The 25,587-nt window shown below is 35.6% G+C and overlaps 1 protein-coding gene across 1 annotated transcript in view; it reads right to left on the bottom strand.

The window, feature by feature from the left end:
- The window catches only part of LOC145686212 (E3 ubiquitin-protein ligase SHPRH), a 133,897-nt gene extending 108,899 nt beyond the window's left edge, over window positions 1-24,998 (bottom strand). Inside the window, exons 1-4 of the mRNA XM_081759265.1 lie at window positions 23,940-24,998; window positions 16,259-16,453; window positions 11,342-11,551; window positions 8,282-8,514 (exon numbers count right to left, since the gene is read on the bottom strand). Of these exons, the coding sequence (XP_081615391.1) occupies window positions 8,282-8,514; window positions 11,342-11,551; window positions 16,259-16,453; window positions 23,940-24,561 (1,260 nt within the window). The 5' untranslated portion in view covers window positions 24,562-24,998. The remainder of the gene's footprint in view (window positions 1-8,281; window positions 8,515-11,341; window positions 11,552-16,258; window positions 16,454-23,939) is intronic.
- Between the last annotated feature and the right edge of the window lie 589 nt (window positions 24,999-25,587).

The raw sequence follows: 25,587 nt of genomic DNA, 5'->3' as shown, positions 1-25,587 counted from the left end.
TCTTTTTTTTTATTCATTGGCAATATGTTCTTGCGGCGTTTATCTTCAAAAAACTTCTTTCGTTGAAATTTTACTTTATTTTAAATCTTTTGTACCTGGCCTAATGAAACGAATGCTTCATTCAATGTCAAAGTAGTTAAATCGTGAACTTAATTAAATCCATGTTTTCTATATTATTATTATTTTTTTTTTTTCAACTTTTCAATTGCCATACTCAGAAGTTGAAGATAATAATTATATACCTAATTCTGTGAAAAAAAGGAAACTATAATATTCCTTTCCCTTCTTCTTCGCTGAAATTTGGGACATTTAAGCCTCTCGAGAAATATTTTCGGGACGCAATCTCGATTCAGTGACGGTCCCGGAAAATCCGTCCCGGGACGAATGTCAACCCTGACCTAGAAGCATAGAATACCTAAATACGGTCTTGAATGTATCTATTTAATAGTAATGAGCTGTATAAAACATGGAGAGGCAAAGGTATCAGAGTAGTACTAATTTCACCAAGTATTACAGAAAACAATCACACATATTAGGATATTTATTTTCTAACATAATCAATTTTGCAAGAGTTATTATGCCACGTACAGTTATTCACAATCCCTGAATAAACAAATAAATAACACGTCAAAGTGACGCAAAATAAATATACACCTCTTTCCGGATTCTCAAAATACTTAAAAAACAATACAAAATTTCGTCTGCTAAGGAAATAAAATTTTCAAGAGAAAGGAGGTATTGTAATATAATTACTAGTACATGCTCTGGAATGCACATTTAAACATAGAAAAGAATTCACCCTACATTCGTCGCTATTGCATTTTTATTAAAAGTCCATAATCTATATTTTGGCCTGCACGCGAAAATTCCGAAAACAGCAAACTGGAAGGAATTAATTAGACATTTGTTGTTTCGGTCCTCAATAAAAGAAAAAGCTCCTAGTATTCAAAAAACACTAAACTAATTTAATACTTGAAGGTCTGAACTTCGTCCATTCAGGTTATTTCCGTAGAAACATTTGTCTTGATCAGAAACAAATTCACTTTTCACTAACATTTCTCACCATGTGCAACTTTGTAACTTCAGAATACTTCCATTTTGTCTATTCTTTCATGTATAAAAATCTGGTTTGTGGATAATTAAAATGATGTTCAGAAATGTCACTGTGCGAACTCCAGATGTTCAATTGTGTGCAGATCACTGCTGCCAGAAAAAGATATTAAAAGACTTTTTACATATTAAATAAAAATACTCTATTTTACATATGTATAAAATGAATACTAAATTTCGTTTTGTTTCAAGTTAGCTCATGAGCTTTATTTAGCTCATAATTATGCAATTCCATCTGTGATCTAAATTCTCGATGTCTAGATTAAGTTATGTATTCTTGGTCCTCACTGCACGAATAGGAACCAGGGTAAACTTCAGGTAACGATAGTTTATGTCTGTAACAGTTTTTATATTCCAAAGGTGAATTCTCAAAATATGTTCTCAATTTCAGTGAAGAATATAATTTTACATCGTCTGTAACAGTTTTTATATTCCAAAGGTGAATTTTCAAAATTTGTTCTCAATTTCAGTGAAGAATATAATTTTAATCACTCACAAACAAGATTTTCTTTGTATATAAAAGAAGAGGCAAAATGGATTTGCTCTTAAGTGGCAAGGATGCGTACAGTGAGAACCGTTAGTGAAAAATGAATGTTTCATAATAAGACAAATCTTCCAGCAAGGATATCCTAACTCCTTAAAAGTGAATGGACAACGTTCAAACCTTCAAGTGCTAAATCAAATTTAGTGTTTTTTTGAAACTCGAAGATTTTTCTTTTATTACAGGACCAAAACAATAATAATGTCTAATTAATTCCTTCCAGTTTGTGACAGGAGTATTCGCTAGCGCCACCACGGGCGAAATATAGAAGATTATGGAGAAAAATGCAAAGACAGCAGGTACATGGTAAGTTCTTTCAATAGGTATTGAAAACTTATAATGAAATATATAGAAACGATCTTTTTAAAAAAAAAAAATAAAATAAAAATAAATAACTGATATGTTTAACTTGCAGTTCCAATGTGTTTATCCCAACTGCCACTGCTTCTCTCACCTTCGGTCGTTCTAAATACGAAAATCAAATTCAATGAACTCGCACAATTATTTGTCAATTATTAACATTAAAATCGTAAATCATGATACGTTACCCAACTAATAATAAAACTACAGCTCGGTTGTACCGAACAAATATTTTTTAAAAAATCAAAATAAAAAATAAATAAATGAATAAAGAAACATAAAGCCTGTTGTTTATCAATTGTCAAACTATCACTTTACTGAATAAAAATCTATATAGATTTTATTACTTTGCAACCCTGTGATCACTATGATTAATGCTTCATTGTCATACTCCTGGGTTTATGCATAGTGTGAATTAATAAGTTTCAAGCTTGATGAAACTTAAATTTTTGAATGAAACCATTATAATTCAGATACAAATCCTGTCAATCAAATTCAAATTAAATCCCGTTCTTACATAACAAGATTCGAATATATTCCTTTCAATATAGGGTGCACTCTTACACATATATACACATGTTCCTTGATCCTGGTGTCAATCTTCCTTTCGAAATAAGAATGTAAGTTTCTCACATAGAAATAAAACTTCACATATTCATGCATATACAGTATTCTTAACAAAATACTGTTTGTAATTCATAAAACGTTTCTCTATATTAATGGGAGTTCATAACTTCTCTATAGGTCATAATTCTTGCAACTTTATTCTAATCGAATTATAATTTTCACCAACAAGGAACAGAAACTCATTTCTTACAATCATTATTTATAGCATTATTGGACATCTTATGGATATCAAGCTTGTTTCCTCAGTTTTGTAAACGGGGCGCGGTGGCTCAGTGGTAGAGCATTCACCTCCGGTGCTTGGGGTCCCTGGTTCGATCCCAGCTCGCGCCGTGTGGACAAACACCGTGCTCGTAGGTTTTCTGGGGTTCTCCCGTTTCCTCCCACTTTCTTCATTCCACCATTTCATTCATTTCTCATCATCACCGTCTCCTTTAGCCTAACCGGCATAACCATGGGACGTAAAATTAAAGATTTCATTTCAGTTTTCAGTTTTGTAAAGTATCCCATGAGTATTTCTTTAATTTCCCTAATTCAAAATTCATTTTAACTTCATTTTTTATTTCCTCCTTCATAGGTGCCAATCTATAAACTCTAAGAAACAAGTTCAACCATAAATTTTAGCTTTAATTTTGAACAAATGAGCTGATTTACTGTGTATCTGTAATTTGCAAGCAGAATGCTTTTTATTCCTATACAAGGTGTCCCGGGAGGAAGCATCAAGACTTTGGGAAATGGTAGTATTAATGATTCTAAGTTAAAAAAAAAAAAAAAAAAAAAAAAAAGCCCGATTTTGAATGAACATGGGCCCGATTTTGAATGATAACTGAGATATGAACAGAAATAAAATGACCTCACTAAGAACAATGCACTTCATGTTTCGGAAGTAATTTATTAAAGTAGGTAGATGCTTCGTAGTGATTAGAAGGTAAACCATGACGTTTTTTGACAATTACTGAATACTAATGCCGAGTATTTAAAATGATTGTAGATTAGGAATGTTTCATGCCGCGTTTTCAAACCTGCCAACGGTTAGCAACACACGTGACACAGTTCCTCCTCGAAGCGTCACACTTACAGTGTTGTAAGAGTGTGCACCTGGAACACGTGCACATTTGTGAGCTGCTGTTACCGGGATTATTTCTGAAGCATTTCATACACAATTACCGTAAAATAGCATCTACATACACGAATGAGCAATATGGGAGCATGATGTTTATGTAGCTTTTTGTAATGGAAGTGACCATGTGGTTGTTGAAGAATACAGGAGGTTTTTCCAGTACGTAGGACACCAATTAAGGCAGAGTTTACTAATAAGTTTCGTGCATTGAAAGAACATGGAACAGTTCCCAGTGTTAAAATGACTTACGAACTTGAAACCAAACCACCTGTGGAAGAACAGGGGTGAAAAATTTCCCTGGTGCAACGAAATCCTACCACAAGTACCAGGCGAATGTCAACACGTCTGGTTACTCCACGTTTCCGTGTGTGACGGACACTACATGCGTGCATTTTTCATCCATTTCACCATCAACCGTTGCAGCACTTATACAGGGTGTCTACTAAAATTCCAAAGTGAAATTTCGTGACTTTTTCGTGACCTTTTCTTTACCAAATCATAAAATTTCCTAACATTTTCAAGAGCGAATTTAGGTACGAAATAGGCCGAATTTTCATCCATGCGATAGAAACGTACTTTGCTTGCGATTTGGTAGCGTCTAAATCCGACTATAGACATTTTTGGTGGTGAATTTTGACGTTTTATAGAACAAAATTTTCCAATCTGTACTTACATTTGTACAATTTAAAAAAAATCGTGACCCAAAAGCTATATTTCGTGACTTTTTCGTGACTTTCATGACCGTTTCCTGATTTCGTGACTTTTTCGTGACATTCGTGACTTTCGTGACCGATAGACACCCTGTTATATCCTGCTGATTACGCTTTCAGTTTTCAATTTTATCATTCGTTACTACACAATGCAGTGCACGTGTCACATATTTTACTCACTTATTAGTCGACTTTTCACTTGTACCGCTGTGAAAAACAGCCGTAATAGGCACATTTGGGCTAGAGAAAACCCTAGACAGATTTTCCATAATGTGTAATGTGATAAGGTTGGCGACATTCTTGTTGACCCGTTATCCTTCTTAAGTGCATGAATGCACGGCGCTACCTTCATTTGTTATAAAATGATGACAGACCTGTTAGACGATGTTCCATTACACATAAAGCGGAACGTCATCTTGCGATATGACGGAGCACCGGCTCATGCCAGTCGGTTGATCATTGAGCATTTCACTGCCACCTACCCTAATCGATGGATTGGTCGTGGTAGTCTGGTTACTTAGCTACCTCGTTCTCCAGACCTCACCTCTCTTGATTTCTGTTTATGAGAGTGGATGAAACAGCAGATTTATCGGAAAAGGGTAAATATAAAGAATGAACTGCAAGTTCGCATTATGAATGATGATGCTGAGTTAATAAGCGAACATCAGCGGGAGCATCGTAGTGCAACACAAGATGTCCTTGGACGCGCTCAGAACTGCACTGATGTTGGTTCGGTATTTCTGAGAATATGCTGTAACCTGCTAAGTACCTATTTCACCTCCTTATAATTCTTCATTCAGTACTGACCAGCACGTGTTAACATCTATGTTTTTCACCATTAATCACTTGCGTATACTTTATCATGTACTAAATACTGTTATACCTCAAATTAATGCAATAACAATTAGTATCAGCATGTCCCTTCTACTATTTACTTACACAAGTACCCTTATATCTTATGCTTCGTATGTTTTACATGTTACTACTTTTGTTTCCGTTCTTTCGCTTCATTTTTATTTCCGTTCATAACCCAGTTATCGTTTATAATCGGTAACCATGTTCGTATGATTTTTTCCCCCCTAGAATCACCCATACTACCATTTCCCAACGTACTGCCACTTCCTCTAGGGACACTCTGATAACAGGAAGGTGAATATGGTGTTTTGTCGCTTTCTTGGACTTTCATCAAGAAAAAAATTCACTTTCATGTCTTCCTCAAATTCAACCGTGATTTTAATTTTAAGAGAAATAGAATTCAGTTCTTAAAACAAATTCTGCAACTATCACTTTATCAGTTTTATAAACTATCACTGTGTCATCCACATATTTGACGCGTTCTGGGTATTAAGAACAAACCCAACGAAAGTTAAGTGCAATCTGAACGCCCAGAAATTACATTTGAGGTGTTCAAGTAATAACACCAAACTACTCTGTGGCAGTCAATTCTCGTAGTAGTATAAGTGGTTCCTCTTTTCCTAAGAAAATACTGTTTCAAAATAAATAGATTATTTCAACCGTTCAGAATGTATTTTCATGAAACAAGTCTTTGCTGAGTTCGCCCTTACTATCCGAGACGCTTCATTTGTACTCAGAGTTTCTCAAAATGTTGGACTCGAAATGATTCATGACTATATTGGCCAATAACTGAGATAATGGATTACCCATGACTAGTCCATCTGTCTGTTTGCATACTTTACCTTTAAACCTAAAGTGTTTGGTATTGAGCATACTAACGGTTTCATCCAAAAATTTATTGGCACTGTAAGGTTATTCATATCATTTAGTTATTGGAAATCTGATTTTTAAAAACTTTAAGATGCTCTAAATACTGACGTATAATATGATTTAAAATAGATATATTTAAAAAGTGTAAAAATGTCGCCAATAAATAAACATCACCACTTCCATAAAGCAAGAGCAATTAGTTTTCAAGAACAAATTACGGTTGTAATGCTTTTCTTCTTAGTTGAACATTCTATGATTATGCCCCGAGGCTAAGGGAGGAAGAGGAAGTGCCAATGGTAATGAACAAAGCGGTAGAATGAAGGAAGTAAGAAGAAAGGGGAGAACCATTTGCTGTTGGTATTGTTTTGTACATAATATAGTTAATAGTTTTGTGTTTCGTTTTTGTAATCACCTTACATTGTGCATGTTTTTTACCTACCTGATACTTTGCCTTTAATTTTCTTCATGCTACCGATGATATTTGCATTTAACAAAATTAAACTAACCCTTAGAATTACAGTACCTGAAGGACTTTGTCTGACCGAATGGACTACGTTCAACTGAATAATGAGTGATCAGTGCATCAACAAACGAAAACATTTTAGCCTTAATATAAGCTTCAAATTGCTAGAATTAATGAAGGTGAATATACATATTCAATTAAAAACCAATTACTTCATAATTTTCAGACAAATTGTTCATAAGACGACAAAGTAAAAAATACCATATATCAAATTCAGCAATATATCTCAAAGCAAAATCTACTTACTGATGAACCCGCTACAATTCCAGAATATCACTTTGAGGATTTATTAATGACAATAGAAACAAATTCTCAGAATTCTTCAAATCGTTCAAAACTTGATTTTTTTTTTTTTTTTTTTTTTTTCAAAAGAAATTAATTCCAACATTTAATGTGACTTTAAAAAGAGCTGCTAAATGCGACATCCTATGAATAACAAGCAGATACTTACACGCTCAGCCAGCTCTAATGCTTAATTAGCTACGGGAAAATATACTTTGAAGCAACAAGAACATATTTTAGGAATAAAATACTGCAGTACGTATAGCAATTCGGAAATGCACTCACACACCAACCTAAGATTTTGAGTTGCTTCATTATATGTCAAATTTAATCCAAATCACAGACGAAATGTAGAATTCGGTCATACGTTGATTTTATACACAATGGGGGTCGCGGTGGCTCAGTGGTAGAGCGTTCACCTCTGGTGCATGGGGTCCCTGGTTCGATCTCAGCTCGCACCAAGTGAACCTTGTGCTGAACAAACACCGTGTGCGTGGGTTTCCTCTGGGTTCCCCGTTTCCTCCCACTTTCTTCATTCTTTATTTCTTTCATTTTTCATCATCACCATCTCCTTTAACCTAGCCGGCATATCCGTGAAACGTAAAACTCAAAGATTTCATTTCATTTCATTTTATACAGAATGGTCTTCTCTAGTAACATTTTTAGTATTTTCTTTATCTTCTATTGCGACTTACCTTTTAAAATCTAAAGCTTCGAATTTAGGTTTTTCAGTTCATATTACAGGACCTTTAGATATTAGAGCAGACTTCTCTAACAAGAAAGAATAAATAAATATTTTCTCTTAGCATTGCATTATGAAAGATGTAATCCTAAAATAAGTATATGGCTTTCCACAATATATAATTGACAAAAAATAAATAAAAAGATTAAAAAAAAAAAAAAAGGTGGTAAGACACATTCTTAATCCTTATAACAAATCAAATAAAGCTAATCGTATTTTTAAAATTCACTACTGTTTTCCTCAGTGAATTTCACGCGCAAAGAATAAATTTTGCGTTCACTAACTACCTCCTTCTGACGAAAACGAATTTCATTAACCCCAGGAGCACCACTGAGACTTCATGAAACGTTACATACTTGTTTATACTAAATAGTTTAAAACGATTCTCTGCTGATTTAGAAAAGATACCCAAGAATAATGCAATACAGCGGGCTCCCGACACTAGCCAAGAGGCCTGTGCATTACTAAGAGCTGTTGTAATTCAGATCTATGTTAAACTCCACTACACAAACAAACTACTACTACAAACTATTAATATACCCACCGTCTCATTTGTACAATCAGATTTCGAAGCTGAATCAACATTCCGAGGATTGCACAGCATACAAGCTAAAACTTCAACTGTCTTTCCTAATCCCATCTCATCAGCTAATATTCCTCCTGTTGGTAGCAAACTCTCCTTCGGCTTCTCAAAAAGAAATAGGCCCTTGTATTTGTTGTAATAAATCTTCTCACCTTCTGGAAGTACTACCTCTTCATACAGAGGATGAAGTTTGTCTAAATTTGAAGAAATTGAAAAATAATCAATAATATTACATAAAATTACACATGCTCATAAGTGTGTAATAAATAAAATTGTTTTATTACGTCATGTCAACATTTTATTTTTCCCTTAACCTATAATTTTTACTCTCACTGGCGCTGAAAGCATCTTCTTGATTATATTAGAAGTCAGTCTTGGCTGCAAACTGGCATTACTTCCTCTAGTTCTTAAACAACGGTTTATGTTCAATCTGTAGAATTTTTTAAGTATTAGAACTGAAGGGGCATATTTTTATTTGTAAGCTCTATATCACAAGAAAAAATTGTACACTATTCCCATCTTCACGTTAGTCTTCCCAGAATAATTCTACTGTATGTAATCCGAATTAACAGTTTTGATTTTCTTCTAATATAAGCGAACTCAAGAGTGCCTTTTATCAATATGAAATGTTATCATTTTATACATATATTCATATGAAAGTATTGTGTTTAACAGTTCCCGTTATTATGTTTTGGAGGTAGTAATTCACAAAAACAAGTCAAACCGCTGTATTAAGGAACATCGAAATAGGTTTTGTCTTTGAATTATGGAATTTGCATAATTTTCTATTGGAAAGTAAGATTATTCGATATTCTCTATTTTCTATTAGAAACTTTTTTTTTCAATTACATTGGAATTTAGTGGTTAAACCGCGTATAGCTTTCTCTCAATATTTTACACATCCAGATTTCACTCAAGTAGGCCCAGGGTTGGACCCACCTGAAAAAAACTTGAAAACCTACCTTTTTTTTCTTCTTTTTTTAAAGAGTATTATTGACACAACCAAGATGTATCACACTGCCTTTAAAGAGATTTTGCAATTCGTTTGGCGAAGTAAATACATACTACTAAGATATAACTACGTACAACTGTTAATAAATACTAAGGCTATTCTAAGACCATCATGAGTTTTGAATGTAATTAATGAATGAAAAAGAAATCTCACGTTAGTTTGAGATAATTAAAGAACAAATTAATGTCTGGATTATGCTTATATGCAATTTTATATTTTAAACAAATGTAAAACAGCAGCAGCCTAGAATATAGAAATTATTGATCTGGACTATTCTTGTCACAAGATTAGGCCTGAGCATATATCTTTATATACGTGGTAAATTTATTTTGGCGCGATGAACAAATGGGGATTTGCAGTGAAGAGGGCCCGAAATTGCCGTAGTTAGTGTCTTCCAAAGGTCGGAAAAGGACAGTGCAACTGGCACCAAACCACAAGGCATGGAGAGGCTACGCCTCATTAAAAATATACGAAATCGTAGACTGTCAAAATTGGTACAACAAGATAGTGCGCAAAATGCATCAGAATTAACATCAGGTTTTAACAGACTAACAGTGAACAACACACGAGTATGTCTGAATACACAGTTCATCGTTCACTGTTAGATATTGAACTCTGCAGCCGAAGTTCCACGCGAGTATCAATATTAACCGTAAGGGAAAATCGTTAATGAGTGGAACGGGCATGTATCCATTGTAATTCGACCGCAGAACAATGACATAACGCTGCATGGTCCCATGAATCATGATACTGCATTCATCAAATCGATGGCTGGGTAAGAATCCCTCGTCTTCCAGTAGAACAGCTGCTCGAGACGTGCACGGTAGAATGAAAACAGGCCGGTAGTGGCCCCATTATGATTGAACCTTCACATGGTCATAAATGGGCCCGATAGTGCGTGTGGAAGGCACTATGATGGCTTCAAGCTAAAGGCAGTTAATTGCTGTCATGTACACCCATTCATGTTGGATATATCTTTCAGCAGGTCAGCACTCCTTATCACAAGCCAATGTTGCAATGCAGTGGTTCAAGGAGCACAGTGGTGAACTTCAATTGCTCCAATAACCCCAAACTCACCTGAACTTAACCTAATTAAACACATTTAGTATATCATTGAATGTCACATCAGAAGTCATCGACTCCCTCCGCGGAATTAATACGAATTAAGTGACTTATATATATAAGTGTGTGTGTGGGGGGGGGGGATGTAATGCGTCATGTCTCCAGCTACCAACCACGGTCTCATTGCTTTTATGCCGAAACGCATTGATGCTGTTCTGCGAGCCAAAGGTAGACATACAAGATATTAGATTAGCGGTCATAATGCTCTGGTTGATCAGTGTACAAATAGATTATTACATATTTTAAATTTACATGTAAAAGGAAAACTTACAATACCACATTTATTATTCAGCACTGCAAACTAAGGACGCTGCCTGGAAAGTCTTTACAACAGTAACAGCAATGCACATCCAAAATACCTTGTGCCCAATAATATAGTCACACATGACGTACTTCAAATAAATACGAACAAATTTATAACATTTGACTTTTTTTATAAAGGGTTTTATTTCGAAAAACGATTACACCCTTGAGGCTATGAAGATGGATAATTAATTAAACTGGATTACTATGAAAGAGTTGCTGGAATGAGAATATGGAAGGAAATGTGATAATCCACGGACACTATGTTGTTCACATTACACACTCACTTGGCTCTTGTACATAGGTGAGCACTCTACCATTGAGTCACTGTGACCTTCTAGTTACGGACTTGAGTCAGCCTTTGAAAGACGATGCATATATTAATCGAAGTGTATCAAAAGGTTCCATACATTTCAAGATTTAACAACCAATAATCCACTTTCACGTCCTCACAGTGTGGAAATTTTAAAAATAAATAAATAAATGTAAAAAAAAAAAAATCTCCAAAAACTTTCCTCGATTCAGTTTTTGGGTAATTTTAGTTCTTCATTTGTTAACTTTCTTATAAATATAAGAGTTCTTACCATTTTTAAGAGCACAATCTTGGTCAGGAGGTTGTTCTCGATGCAACATCCACCGCACTGCATCCTTCTGATAAGGCCGTAACTCTGGCAAAAGATTCTCGTGTTGGACATTCACGGAAACATTCAATTCTTCCTGAATATGATATTCCTTTACAACTGTATACAGCGCATCTATATCATGAACATTGGTTTTCATTCTCGATCCATACTCTGTAAAATATTCAACACACAAATCCCTTTTAACTTTTAATTTAACTAAATTTGTTTGGACATAACATTTTATATATAGAAAGTAAAATCAGCTATATACGAATTACAATTACGCTATTTCTAATGCGAAGAATATCTTACTTGAGTGCCTTCGAAAAATGAACGCGAAGTACTACGTAAAACGGGGAAATTTAGTAATTTAAGGAAACGAAGGAGCTACCTTAATCATCTAACAAAGAAGAAATGTAGTTCTAAAGGCGTGATTCCTACACATTGTTATGTCAGTATTGACCAATTCCATTTCAAATCGTCCAGGCAAACCACAATTGGTCCCCATCATAGTCTCAGATTTCATTTATTTTTTGTATATGGGATCTACATGCAATATTATTAGACCCATATTTTTTCTTTTTGCTGAAAAAAATTTTTCCTTCGATATACAGCCTTCCAAAATGGCTGCCTTCCTCTCGGATTGCTCGAAAAACTGAAAAACATGTCAAATTAAAAGTTTTGTTATAGAGAAACTAATGTACTTAGTAACATAATCTCAATAGAAGGAAGAGTATAAAGTTGTATGTTTCGTTGGAGGGTAAAAATTCGTCTATTGGTCCAATAGGAATCGCACAATTCACTCTCAATGTTGCCAACTTTGACGAAATTTTTGCTAACTTCAAACATTTTTTTTCTGTCCTCACGAGCAATATCAACCATCTGCTTGTAGCATCGAAGTCTACTCCATAAGGTCTCTTGAAAATGTAAAGGACTTACGTTTCTGATTATTACATTCCACGTTATAGCATGATGAAAAGCTGAAAATTTCAATAAGACGCCATGTTTGGACGCCATTTTCTCAAAAATCCCACCTTTTAAAAATCTGAATTTTTTACATGTATTGGAAAAGTACCTAAGTATTTAATATCCGTTAACCGTTCATGCGGCTGAAGCCCCTAACATCCGCAATTAATTATTGAAATTTCGATTTTTGTACTGATGGGCATTTAGATCCTATACACAAGGCGATTTGAAAGGGAGTATGAAAATTTTGAGAAATGAATCCTGACATCAAATCCAGTAAAAAGGTTCCTATAAACATGAGTCGAATTCCACCTCGTTTTCGAGTTACAGGGTTTCCAACTCGGGACCAAAAATCGGCTCGCGACAATGGAAAATAAAATATAAATTTCGTGTTAAATCAGAGCTATGTGCTAAAGTTATGATGAAGTTCAGAAAGTTGATTTGAATCAATATGAAAATTTTTACGTGCGTTGCAATTCGGTTGGCAGTGTTGCCAACTTGATAGAACTTTTATTTCTATCCAAATGACACTACGTGGATTTTATTTGATATTTGGTATTCATTAATGATTGCAAACATCACATAAAGCACAATTTTCCCCACATCACCACAGTTTTCGAAAACTTACATGTATTTCATTAAAAGGTTTATCTCGTGCGTTATTGATAGTTTGCAACATTAAGTGTGAATTTCACTCGATGTTTGTCATCATTAGTAAAACCAAAATGTCGAATAAAAACTACGTCTGTGTAAGTTGTAATAATAATAAGAAGAAGAAGAAGAAAAAAATATTCTTTATTATTGCAAAACCTCTCATAACTCCACGCGTCAAGTTCAAACTTGTTCAAGAAGTTGTGCTGAAACCACGAAACAGTTTCTTACGAGGTTTGGTGTCGTGAACATCGTCCTAGTGTTCTCTGGAACCATGAAAATTGTTTTTACTGGTAACATGACATTGTAGTGCACTAGTTACAGTGTTCGTGTGAATAAGAATGAGGAAGTCCTATTACAGTAAGGACCGTATTAAATGTGTTGATGATTCTAAAAGGCATAAGATAATTGTGTACAGAAAGACTTCTTGACAAACATTTCATTTTGTGGTAAAATATAAGTATTGCGTACAGCGCGTCTGCCAAAACGTAATATTAGGAGAGGATGATTATTTGTGTAAAGAGTGCTTTGAATATTTACCGTGAACCACGTGAATGTGTGTGAGATATTGGTGACCACGAAAGAAATGTAAATATAAAATTATGCACCAGCAAGATAAAGAATTTGTTCCTCTGAATGTAGATTTTGAAACCATTAACCAGACACTTAACATGCTAAACATGAATGTGTCCCCATTAAAACGGCCGTTATCGGTGAAACCTAGACTACGGTGAAGGATTCACCTCTCAAAATTTTTCATACTGCCTTTCAAATCGCCTTATGTACAGGACACAAATAATCATCCTCCCCTAATAGTACGTTTGGGCTGACATGCTGTACGCAACCCATATATTTTACCGCAAGATAATTTTTTTGTCTAAAATTCTTTCTGTGCACAATCCTCTTACGGCTTTTAGCATAACCAATACATTTAATACGGTCCTTACTCTAATAGGACTTCCCCCATTGTTATTCACACAAACACTTAACTAGTGCACTAGAATGTCATGCTACCAGTGTAAACAATTTTCATGGTTCCAGAGAATACTAGGACGATGTTCACGACACCTAATCACACAAACTATCAATAACGCATGAGATAAACCTTTTAATGAAATACATGTAAGTTTTCGAAAACTGTGGTGATGTTGGGAAAATTGTGCTTCATGTGATGTTTGCAATCATTAATGAATACTAAATATCAAATAAAATCCATGTAGTGTCATTTGGATAGAAATAAAAGTTCTACCAAGCTGGCAACACTGCCAACCGAATTGCAACGCACGTAAAAATTTTCATATTCATACAAATCAACTTTGTGAACTTCATAACTTTAGCACACAGTTTCTGATTTAACGCGAAATATATATTTTATTTTCCATTGTCGCGAGCCGATTTTTGGTCCCGAGTTGGAAACCCTGTAACTCGAAAACGAAGCGGAATTCGACTCATGTTTATCGGAACCTTTTTACTGGATTTGATGTCAGGATTCATCTCTCAAAATTTTCATACTCCCTTTCAAATCGCCGTGTGTATAGGACCTAAATGCCCATAGGAAATATTTACATTTCCAGTACAAAAATCGAAATTTCAATAATTAATTGCGAATGTTAGGGGCTTCAGCCGCGTGAACGGTTAACGGATATTAAATACTTAGGTACTTTTCCAATACATGTAAAAAATTCAGATTTTTAAAAGGTGGGATTTTTGAGAAAATGGCGTCCAAACATGGTGTCGTAATGAAATTTTCAGCTTTTTATCATGCTATAACGTGGGATGTAATAATCAGAAACGTAAGTCCTTTACATTTTCAAGAGACCTTATGGAGTAGACTTCGATGCTACAAGCAGATGGTTGATATTGCTCGTGAGGACAGAAAAAAAAATGTTTGAAGTTAGCAAAAATTTCATCAAAGTTGGCAACATTGCGAGTGAATTGTGCGATTCCTATTGGACCAATAGACGAATTTTTACCCTCCAACGAAACATACAACTTTATACTCTTCCTGCTATTGCGATTATGTTACTAAGTACACTCGTTTCTCTACAATAAAATTTTTAATTTGACATGTTTTTCAATTTTTCGAGCAATCCGAGAGGAGAGCGGCCATTTTGGAAGGCTGTATATCGAAGAAAATTTTTTTTTCAGCAAAAAGAAAAAATATGGGTCTAATAATTTTGTATGTAGTTTCTTATTTTAAAAAATAAGTTAAATCTGAGATAGTCGTGTGGACCACCCTGGACGATTTGAAATGGAATCACTGTATTAGTGAAAAGACCAAATTTGTAGCTTTATAATCTGAATTTTAGTATAACCTAAATCCACAAATCGAGTAAGTAAAAAATCTTATAACTATTCACTCGCAAAAGTTTAACTACGTCAATGATATAGCTGAAATAACACAGACAAGGTGATAGTTGTAATTAAAGGTAAAATCGACGAAAAAGGTTGAAATTTCTTTTGTTTTCAAAGAACACCAATATGATCTGTATGGCAATGGTTATTATTATTTTTTATTATTTCTTTGGCCCTCATTTTCTTATTTTATGTACACTATAGTCGCGTATAACCCAAAATGTTTTCCATTCTGCCATAACAATTCCATAGTCTAGATCAGCGATAGGCAAACTTTTCTTTTAATACGATAGGGGGTAACCAAAGAGGAAATTATTCTTTTAAATATACTTTATTAAAAACAGCACTGGCAGCCAGTGCCTCCATGGGTCCTATTAGGAATCGTGTCGCAGGTCAGATAGAACTTTCAGAATAGACGTGTCTGGCAAACGGGTTTGTAGTTTGCCTATTATTGATCTAGGTGACGCACGCACGCCTGTTTGTGTAGGTAGGCAGGCGTGTTTATTCTAGACGTCTTTTTCGCTTGGTCCCTATAAGCCTTCACACGTGAGTAATGACAACGCCACTGCGGGCTGTCAGACATTTACTCTTGCTGGTTCCTCTATAGTAAGGAATAATGATATACTATGCATCAGTCTAGTATGTATATTTGTTATAATGTTTGCACGGTGAATCTGGTTATTTCCAATCGTACTGCACAAGTACTGTAAAACCAACAGAATAAATTGACATGGAAACTTGAGTATGTTGTAGACAGACAAACTACGCAGATGTGTCTATATCCGCTTAGTGTGTCTGTATCACTTAATAACTATGTTATCTGAAAATGTGTAAGAAGTTTCTAAAGCATTTATACAAGTAAAAAAAAAAGAAAAGAAAGTAAAAATTAACAGCCTCAAAACTTACCAGGCGTGGATATGTTAAAAAAATGAAACATCACATTCTTCACATCTTCCGAAACTCTCCACTGCACAATGTAATCACTTGGATGATTCATCTTTGGTAGTGAAGAGTCGCTGAGATATACTTTGATATCAATAGTATTGTGCGAAGAATTGTTTCTGTCGAAACTCAGTTTAAACAAATTCTTACGAGAGAAAGCTGAAAGAAAAGAAAACAACAAAATAAATAAAAGGTACACTTTCTCGCTCCAATTTCTTAAACTAGATCATGTTATGCTGCAGTTAATACTGACTCACAAGGGAACATCTTATACTGTTAGTAGCATTGCCCAATCAAACAATGCGCAATCGATAGAGGAGTGAACAAAAGTGAGAAATCAAAAGTTTTACGGGCCGACACCCAGAAACACAGGAGATACAGAGGAAAGAAGGATCTAGATTCATGTAAAGATAGCAATACAAAAGATACATTGACACAGAAAGAACTTCAATAAGATTAAAGTAATCAAAATGAAATTTACACAACAGTATAATAAGCAAACACTGTACTCAAAGACATGCTCAATAACATCATGTGTAATGTAGTGTTGCAAACTGAGCACAAAATGAAGTTTGTTAAATGGCACGGGACACAAATTATAACATCTAGCATCTCCACCCTTCTGTAAATTGTGTGTGAGGTGAAATCGCCAGCTAGCCGAAGGCTAGTATTCATATAGAAAGGAAGAAATCTCGACTGGCTGATCATCTCCTAGGTTAAACTGCTAAAGTAAGAAACTTAAAATTTGGACAGTACTTATGATCTGTGACATAAGGTACCAGTAAAGAAAGGACTTTCGGGAATTCGAAGTAGAAAGTGCGAGATATGGGGTCAATTGTTTTAATTAGATGTCCATATCTCAGAATTCCTTAAAGTTAGAGACATAAAATCTGGTATTTACAGAGGTTGTTCAGCCTACGTTTGGCCGATTTCGTTCCTTCCCCCTCACGGGCAGAATGCACTCACCCGACCTGGCTCGTGGCGTCCTGCAGTGGCTTCGTGGGAACGGAGTTGTTTTTCCGCGAGGAAGACAATAACGCACAAAACAGGACCATTGTTTTGAGTGTGTTAAATTTGTTTCCAAGTGTGTGGGTTTCCGCTCTGTGGCCAAAATGCAGCCCAAACTAAGCTGGGTTTGGGAAGGCTATGTTGCGGCTCTTTATGACGCCCACTTTAGTGTTTCCGTCATTAGAAAACAGTGCAAGAAGAATGGTTGCAACATCAATTTAAGTGGAATAAAAAATGTTATTAAAAAATAATGGAGCAACGAAGCTCCACCATTTGGATCATCAACGAAGTTACCTAGGAAGCGGGAACGCACCAAGGCCACCTCCACCATGCAGATGAAACTTCGCAAAATGGCAATGCAAGAAAATCCGCCATGGCTAATCGTCTTGACGTGTCTTTCGGGACTGTGGGCTGGACGTTACACCATCAACTCAAGCTGAAAAAAGTCATGAAAGCTAGCGGCCATCTTCTCACAGATGCCCACCAAAAGGAACGAAAGTGTAACGCCCGGAAGCTGTACGAACGGCATCTGGCAAAACAAAGGTGGATGTATGTCGTAACGCTCGATGAAGCAAGGATTTACCTTTCCGACTGGGGCAAACCGAGAGCCATCATGTACCGAGAGAAAGGCGCCAAGAACTTCAGAAGATGGGTTCGTGTCTGTAACGAATCCTTCCCAAAAGGGTTCATGGTCGTTACTGGCTACTGTTACCAAGGTAAACCGAAGATTCGTAGGGTGGCGAAGAACTGCAAAATAAATTCGCAGTATTTTCAGGAGCAGATCATGCGGCCGATCTACGAGCATGAGATTTCAACAATGTACGGAAATGATGCCAATCTGGTGCGCATTCACATGGACAAGGCCTCATCACATACCTCACGATCGTCCCTCGCATTCTACAGGGAGGAGGCAAGTGGTATACAGGTGATACATTTCAATTAGGTACCTGTTAAATCTCCAGATGCAAGTCCTATGGACTATTGTGGATTTGGATTGCTGAAGCGGGCTTTGGGAAAACGGCGTGTGACAACTGTGGAAGGACTTTGGAAAGCTGTGCAAAGAGAATGGGACAAGATTCCCCTCCCAGTTCTTCAGAGAAGCCTATTACAGTGGAAATTACGCTGTCGGGCTTTCTTAGGAACCAAAGGAAACGCATCGAGCACTTACGGACCTCGCGCCATGGATTCTAAATTTTTAAGTAATTCAAAATTGGCCAAATGTAGACTGAACAATCTCTGTAGACTTTTCATTTAAAACATTTAAATACGTGCTTCATTTTGTTATATATCCTAGAAGAGAAGAAAAGGCAGTGAGGTTGGAATAATTACAATAAGTTGTCCACATTACGGAATCCGTTAAGGTTAGAGACATGAAATCTGATAGGCATGCATTCTCTTAACCCCGCCAGCTTTACAACACGACAATACTAAGTTATGAAGAGGGTAGGATAGGTTACGTAAGGTTAGTTTAAGTCTGATTTCGTTTACTTACTTAGTAACATAGGTTTCACACGGTGGGGCTTATCGGAGCTTAATCCATTAGATATTTGGACTGGGTAAAGTTACGCGAGTAGCCCCTCAAAATTACAAAATATACGGGGAAATTAATATAATTAAACGAAATTTAAGGATAAGACAAATGAAAAAGATAAGATAACAATTAAATAGTCATCATTGTACAATGACTAATTTCGAAGGAAAATGAAGTTTATGCTTGGGCTATATGAAGGTGCGTAGTGAGGCCATAATAGGTAAAGTGGCAATAAAGCATAACATGTCAATGTTTCAAATTCAGTCTTAGTAACTACCATAGAGAGATTCCATTTCAAATCGTCCAGGGTGGTCCACACGACTGTCTCAGATTTCGTTTATTTTTTAAAATAAGAAACTACATACAAAATTATTAGACCCATATTTTTTTCTTTTTGCTGAAAAAAATTTTTTCTTCGATATACAGCCTTCCAAAATGGCTGCCCTCCTCTCGGATTGCTCCAAAAACTGAAAAACATGTCAAATTAAAAATTTTATTGTAGAAAAACGAGTGTACTTAGTAACATAATCGCAATAGCAGGAAGAGTATAAAGTTGTATGTTTCGGTGGAGGGCCAAAATTCGTCGATTGGTCCAATAGGAATTGCGCAATTCACTCGCAATGTTGCCAACTTTGGTGAAATTTTTACTAACTTCAAACATTTTTTTTCTGTCCTCACGAACAATATTAACCATCTGCTTCTAGCATCGAAATCTACTCCATACGGTCTCTTGAAAATGTAAAGGACTTACGTTTCTGATTATTACATTCCACGTTATAGCATGATGAAAAGCTGAAAATTTCATTAAGACGCCATGTTTGGACGCCATTTTCTCAAAAACCCCACCTTTTAAAAATCTGAATTTTTTACATGTATTGGAGAAGTACCTAAGTATTTAATATCCGTTAACCATTCATGCGGCTGCAGCCCCAAACATTCGCAATTAATTATTGAAATTTCGATTTTTGTACTGGAAATGTAAATATTTCCTATGGGCATTTAGATCCTATACACAAGGCGAATTGAAAGTGAGTATGAAAATTTTGAGAGATGAATCCTGACATCAAATCCAATAGAAAAGTTCCTATAAACATGAGTCGAATTCCGCTTCGTTTTCGAGTTACAGGGTTTCCAACTCGGGATCCAAAATCGGCTCGCAACAATGGAAAATAAAATATAAATTTCGCGTTAAATCAGAAACTGTGTGTTAAAGCTTTGATAAAGTTCAGAAAGTTGATTTGTATCAATATGATGATTTTTACGTGCGTTGCAATTCGGTTGGCAGTGTTGCCAACTTGGCAAAACTTTCATTTGTTTCCAAATCACACTACGTGGATTTTATTTAATATTTGGTATTCATTAATGATTGCAAACATCACATGAAGCACCATTTTCCCCACATCACCACAGTTTTCGAAAACTTACATGTATTTCATTAAAAGGTTTATCTCGCGCGTTATTGATAGTTTGCGTGATTCGGTGTCGTAAACATCGTCCTAGTGTTCTCTGGAACAATGAAAATTGTTTTGACTGGTAACTTGACATCGTAGTGCACTAATTACAGTGTTTGTATGAATAATAATGGAGAATTCCTATTACAGTAAGGACGGCATTAAATGTGTTGTTTATGCTAAAGGCCATAAGAGGATTGTGCACAGAAAGAATTCCAGACAAAAATTTTATCTTGCGGTAAAATATATGGATTGCGTACAGCGTGTCTGCCCAAACGTACTATTAGGGGAAGATGATTATTTGTGTCCTGTACACAAGGCGATTTGAACGGCAGTATGAAAAATTTTGAGAGGTGAATCATTCACCGTTGTCTAGGTTTCACCGATAACGGCTGATTTTAATGGTGACACATTCATGTTTAGCATGTTAACTGCCTGGTTAATGGTTTCCAAATCTACATTCAGAGGAACAAATTCTTTATCTTGCTGGTGCATAATTTCATATTTACACCTTCTTTCGTGGTCACCAATATCTCACACACATTCACGTGGTTCACGGTAAATATTCAAAGGACCCTTTGCACAAATAATCATCCTCTCCTAATACTACGTTTTGGCAGACGCGCTGTATGCAAAATATATATTTTACCGGAAGATAAAATTTTTGTCAAGAATTCTTTCTGTACACAATTATCTTATGTCTTTTAAAATAATCAACACATTTAATACGGTCCTTACTGTAATAGGACTTCTCCATTGTTATTCACACAAACACTGTAACTAGTGCACTACAATATTATGTTACCAATGAAAACAATGTTCATAGTTCTAGAGAACACTAGGACGAGGGTTCACGACACTGAATCACGTAATAAACTGTTTCGTGGTTGCAGCAGAACTTCTGGAACAACTGCGAACTAGATGCGCGGAGTTACGAGAGGTTTTGCAATAATAAAAGATAAATTTTCTTCTTCTTATTATTATTATTATGACAACTTACAAAGACGTAGTTTTTATTCAATATTTTGGTTTTACTAATGATAGCAAACATTAATTGAAATTCACAATTAATCATGCAAACTATCAATAACGCATGAGATAAAACCTTTTAATGAAATGCATGTAAGTTTTCGAGAACTGTGGTGATGTGGGTAAAATTGTGCTTCATGTGATGTTTACAATCATTAATGAATACCAAATATCAAATAAAAACCACGTAGTTTCATTTGGAAACAAATAAAAGTTCCACCAAGTTGGCAACACTGCCAACCGAATTGCAAAGCAAGTAAGAATTATCATATTGATACAAATCAACTTTCTGAACTTCATCATAACTTTAACATACAGTTCTGATTTAACGCGAAATTTATATTTTATTTTCCATTGTCGCGAGCCCATTTTGGATCCCGAGTTGGAAACCCTGTAACTCGAAAACGAAGCGGAATTCGACTCATGTTTATAGGAACTTTTCTATTGGATTTGATGTCAGGATTCATCTCTCAAAATTTTCATACTCACTTTCAATTCGCCTTGTGTATAGGATCTAAATGCCCATAGGAAATATTTACATTTCCAGTACAAAAATCGAAATTTCAATAATTAATTGCGAGTGTTTGGGGCTGCAGCCGCATGAATGGTTAACGGATATTAAATACTTAGGTACTTTTCCAATACATGTAAAAAATTCAGATTTTTAAAAGGTGGGGTTTTTGAGAAAATGGCGTCCAAACATGGCGTCTTAATGAAATTTTCAGCTTTTCATCATGCTATAACGTGGAATGTAATAATCAGAAACGTAAGTCCTTTACATTTTCAAGAGATCGTATGGAGTAGATTTCGATGCTAGAAGCAGATGGTTGATATTGTTCGTGAGGACAGAAAAAAAAATGTTTGAAGTTAGCAAAAATTTCACCAAAGTTGGCAACATTGCGAGTGAATTGCGCAATTCCCATTGGACCAATCGACGAATTTTGGCCCTCCACCAAAACATACAGCTTTATACTCTTCCTGCTATTGCGATTATGTTACTAAGTACACTCGTTTTTCTACAACAAAACTTTTAATTTGACATGTTTTTCAGTTTTTCGAGCAATCTGAGAGAAGGGCAGTCATTTTGGAAGGCTGTATATCGAAGAAAAATTTTTTTTTCAGCAAAAAGAAAAAATATGGGTCTAATAATATTGCATGTAGATCCCACATTAAAAAAATAAATGAAATCTGAGACTATGATGGGGACCAATTGTGGTTTGCCTGGACGATTTGAAATGGAATCGGTCCATAGCAAATGTGTGATACAATGGGGGAGAAAGTGGTCAATTAATTCTAGCAACACTCGATAATTCCCGACAACATATCGCCCTTTAGGGGCTTGGCTATCCTACTCTAGGGGGAAGGGGTTCATGAATTTGTAAAATCTACAGAATATATTAATTGATTCCACAACAGGATAGTAATATGAAATGCACAGTGTGTCGCTTACCACGTAGTACTCCAAAAAGAAAACATGATGACATGAGACACTATGTGGTGGCAGTGTACAAAGTGAGCATAGAAGTACTGAAAAGCTATGGCACACACAAGGCATGTATTATTATGCCACATAGAAGTACTGCAAAGCTATGGCACACGCAAAGCATGTGTTATTATGCCACAGATGATTTTCTACTATCCTCGTTTATGTATATAGCTACCACAACTGACTCACCTATTCCCTACGGACAAACCCTCACGCTACCACGCGGCCCTCATGCTGCGCTCCTGCTCTGACTTAATTAGATAGCATTCGTACCTTTTATTGGCCACCTAGTATAACTTAATTTGTTTTTTGACGATCGTTCGTATTTTATGCACTGTAGTTTTTATGCCATACGTCTACATGTTGTATTTATATTCCGTTATCCTAAAGTCACTTTGCAGTCAATGCAAACAAGGTGAACATCATTCACAAATTCTTAGTAGCAGTGTCGAAGCTCTTTCTCACAGTGATAAGATAAAGAAACAAGTTAATAACTCCATTGTAACATTATTTTCGTTATTTCTGAATATGACAGAGTATGCAACACAGAACAGTTGAAAGATGCTACGTCAGCGCAGTAATACAATACAAATGCATACCTCAGCGAAAAATAAACAAAGCAGGAAATTATCAAATAGCTGCGAAAATAATTACAACTAAAGTAAAGGAAATAATGAAACAGAAGTAATTATAAGGTATGTTAACATAATCGCAAGTAATAAGAAAAGTAAAGTTTAAAACAGCTTTATGAGCTCCCTCGTGGCTACTTTGTTGACGTGTGCGCTTTGGCATGGGAGATCCGGGTTCGATTTCCGGTGGGAGTTCGTGTGGTTCAGATCCTACGTTAAGCTGTAGATTCAAATATAACCTCGCTGATGAAAGGGATACTAAACTTAAAAATCAGCATCCAAACAGTTTTGTTTCTGCCATACCCATACTGGTACGAGACGTTTAATTTCGTGTGACTTTCGAGTTCAGAAACAAAAATAAGGTACTCGGTTCTGGAGACACGAAACGAGTTCGGGGAGATACTAAATGCCATCCATACATTGCCCTAATAAAATGTGAGAGCATTTGCTAGTTTAAAAGAACCGCTCTGTTTTATCAGTAATTTGAATGAAATTTAATGTCTTTACTCACCTGTATATAGCTTAACGTGTAATTTCCCTTTCACCAGAAAATATTTGACTTGCTTTTCGGTACTGTTTTCATCTGGCCATTCAAAATAAAGCATGCTTCTGCCAGGTACCTCACTTACATACAACCAACATACATCATAGTCAGGCAGCTCTTCCGATTGTGACTTTAAAATATCGATTTGAAGGCCTCCCAAGAGATAAACCTTCTCCTCATTCTTTAGTTTTAGTTCTTTTCTCATCTCAATATAGAATTGGCAGTCTTCAAGAATATCATTGAGGACAGAATCCTGTATTTCCTCACATTGTTTCTTAGAACTTCTTGTACGAGAACGTGACTTGCGTTTCGCTCTACCAGTAAAGGATACGTAAGTACAGAAAATATCATCCCCATCATCTCCGTAATCATAATCATCATCATCATCCAACACTACGAGTTCCTCGCTATCATCCACTAAAACAGCCTCATCACTATCATCGAGGACAATTTCATTTTCTTGATCAGCATTGTTACTAGCTGGATGAATGTCAGTATCATTTTCGTGAGAATCGTGTAAATTCCAACTGACACCGACTCTTTCTTGAGCCGATAATCTTTGCGGAGCAGAGGGTTTTACTCTCGGCATTTCTGCGAAAAATTAACGAAGTTAACATGCGAAGTAATAACATACAAAATATATGATTTGCAATATACCATAATGCAGCATTTTTTCTACTTAGTAAAGCAGTAATCCATCCAATAAGTTGTAGACAACTACTACTTCATATCCAATCAACATGATTAATGGGTAAAAACAATTTTTAGTTCAAAAATGATGCACGAAGTAACACATTGTATGTCTTTCTTTAACTTGAACGAGTTTCGAACAACACTAATACTCGTTTCTTTACTAAAATAAAGCAGAATTTAGTTAGCAAATTCCATTCACACTGCTTTACCTATTTAACACTTTTTTTCTTATTGAATACACAAATCATCACATTACTAACGTTTGTTTGTACACAAGTAATCGTATTTTATTTCTAGTCTTCGCGAAAACAAACCAATGCCGTACTTCTGTCACTACTGTTTAATAGCCAAATGTTGCCAGATTGTTATATTCAATTCTTTCCGATTTCAATAAATTGTCATACCGACTTAATGGGAAAATGTTCCACCGTCTGCACCTCTGAACACTTTGAACAAATAAGGTTCATGTCATATGCGATTAAGTTAAGGGAAATAAGTTGTTTTTCACTCATTATCATTACTAAAGCCTGTCTCAGACGGGATTGAAGTAAGGCTGCGATTAACGATCTAAAATTCACAACCTTACTTAACGATCGTATGAGACGTAACTTGCCCTAGTTCAGGTTGAAATTTTCTGCTGTCCTTATTTAGATCCTGACTTGGAAGAAATAGAAGCAGTTTCTGCTTTCTTCTGGACTTCCTTACAATTACCAATCAGAAAAGAGCAGCGCCTGACGACATTCAACTTTATTTCTCACTGTAATTTCAAAACAATGCTGCCTGGACAAGAGAAGCATTAATAGTATTAATAGAGTAATACGAAAAATATGATTTTTTGTAGCACGATTTATATTATTTAAAAATGCAAGAATAAAGACCTTAGAGGAGGTATGCAGTGAAGGTATCCGCCCGAACACTACAG

Source organism: Thermobia domestica, chromosome 5 (genome assembly GCF_964235325.1).
Source record: "Thermobia domestica chromosome 5, izTheDome1.hap1.1, whole genome shotgun sequence".
In the NCBI taxonomy this organism is placed as follows: Eukaryota; Metazoa; Arthropoda; class Insecta; order Zygentoma; family Lepismatidae; genus Thermobia; species Thermobia domestica.
Note: the sequence above shows the minus strand (reverse complement) of the source record. Positions and strands in the feature narration are given on the sequence as shown.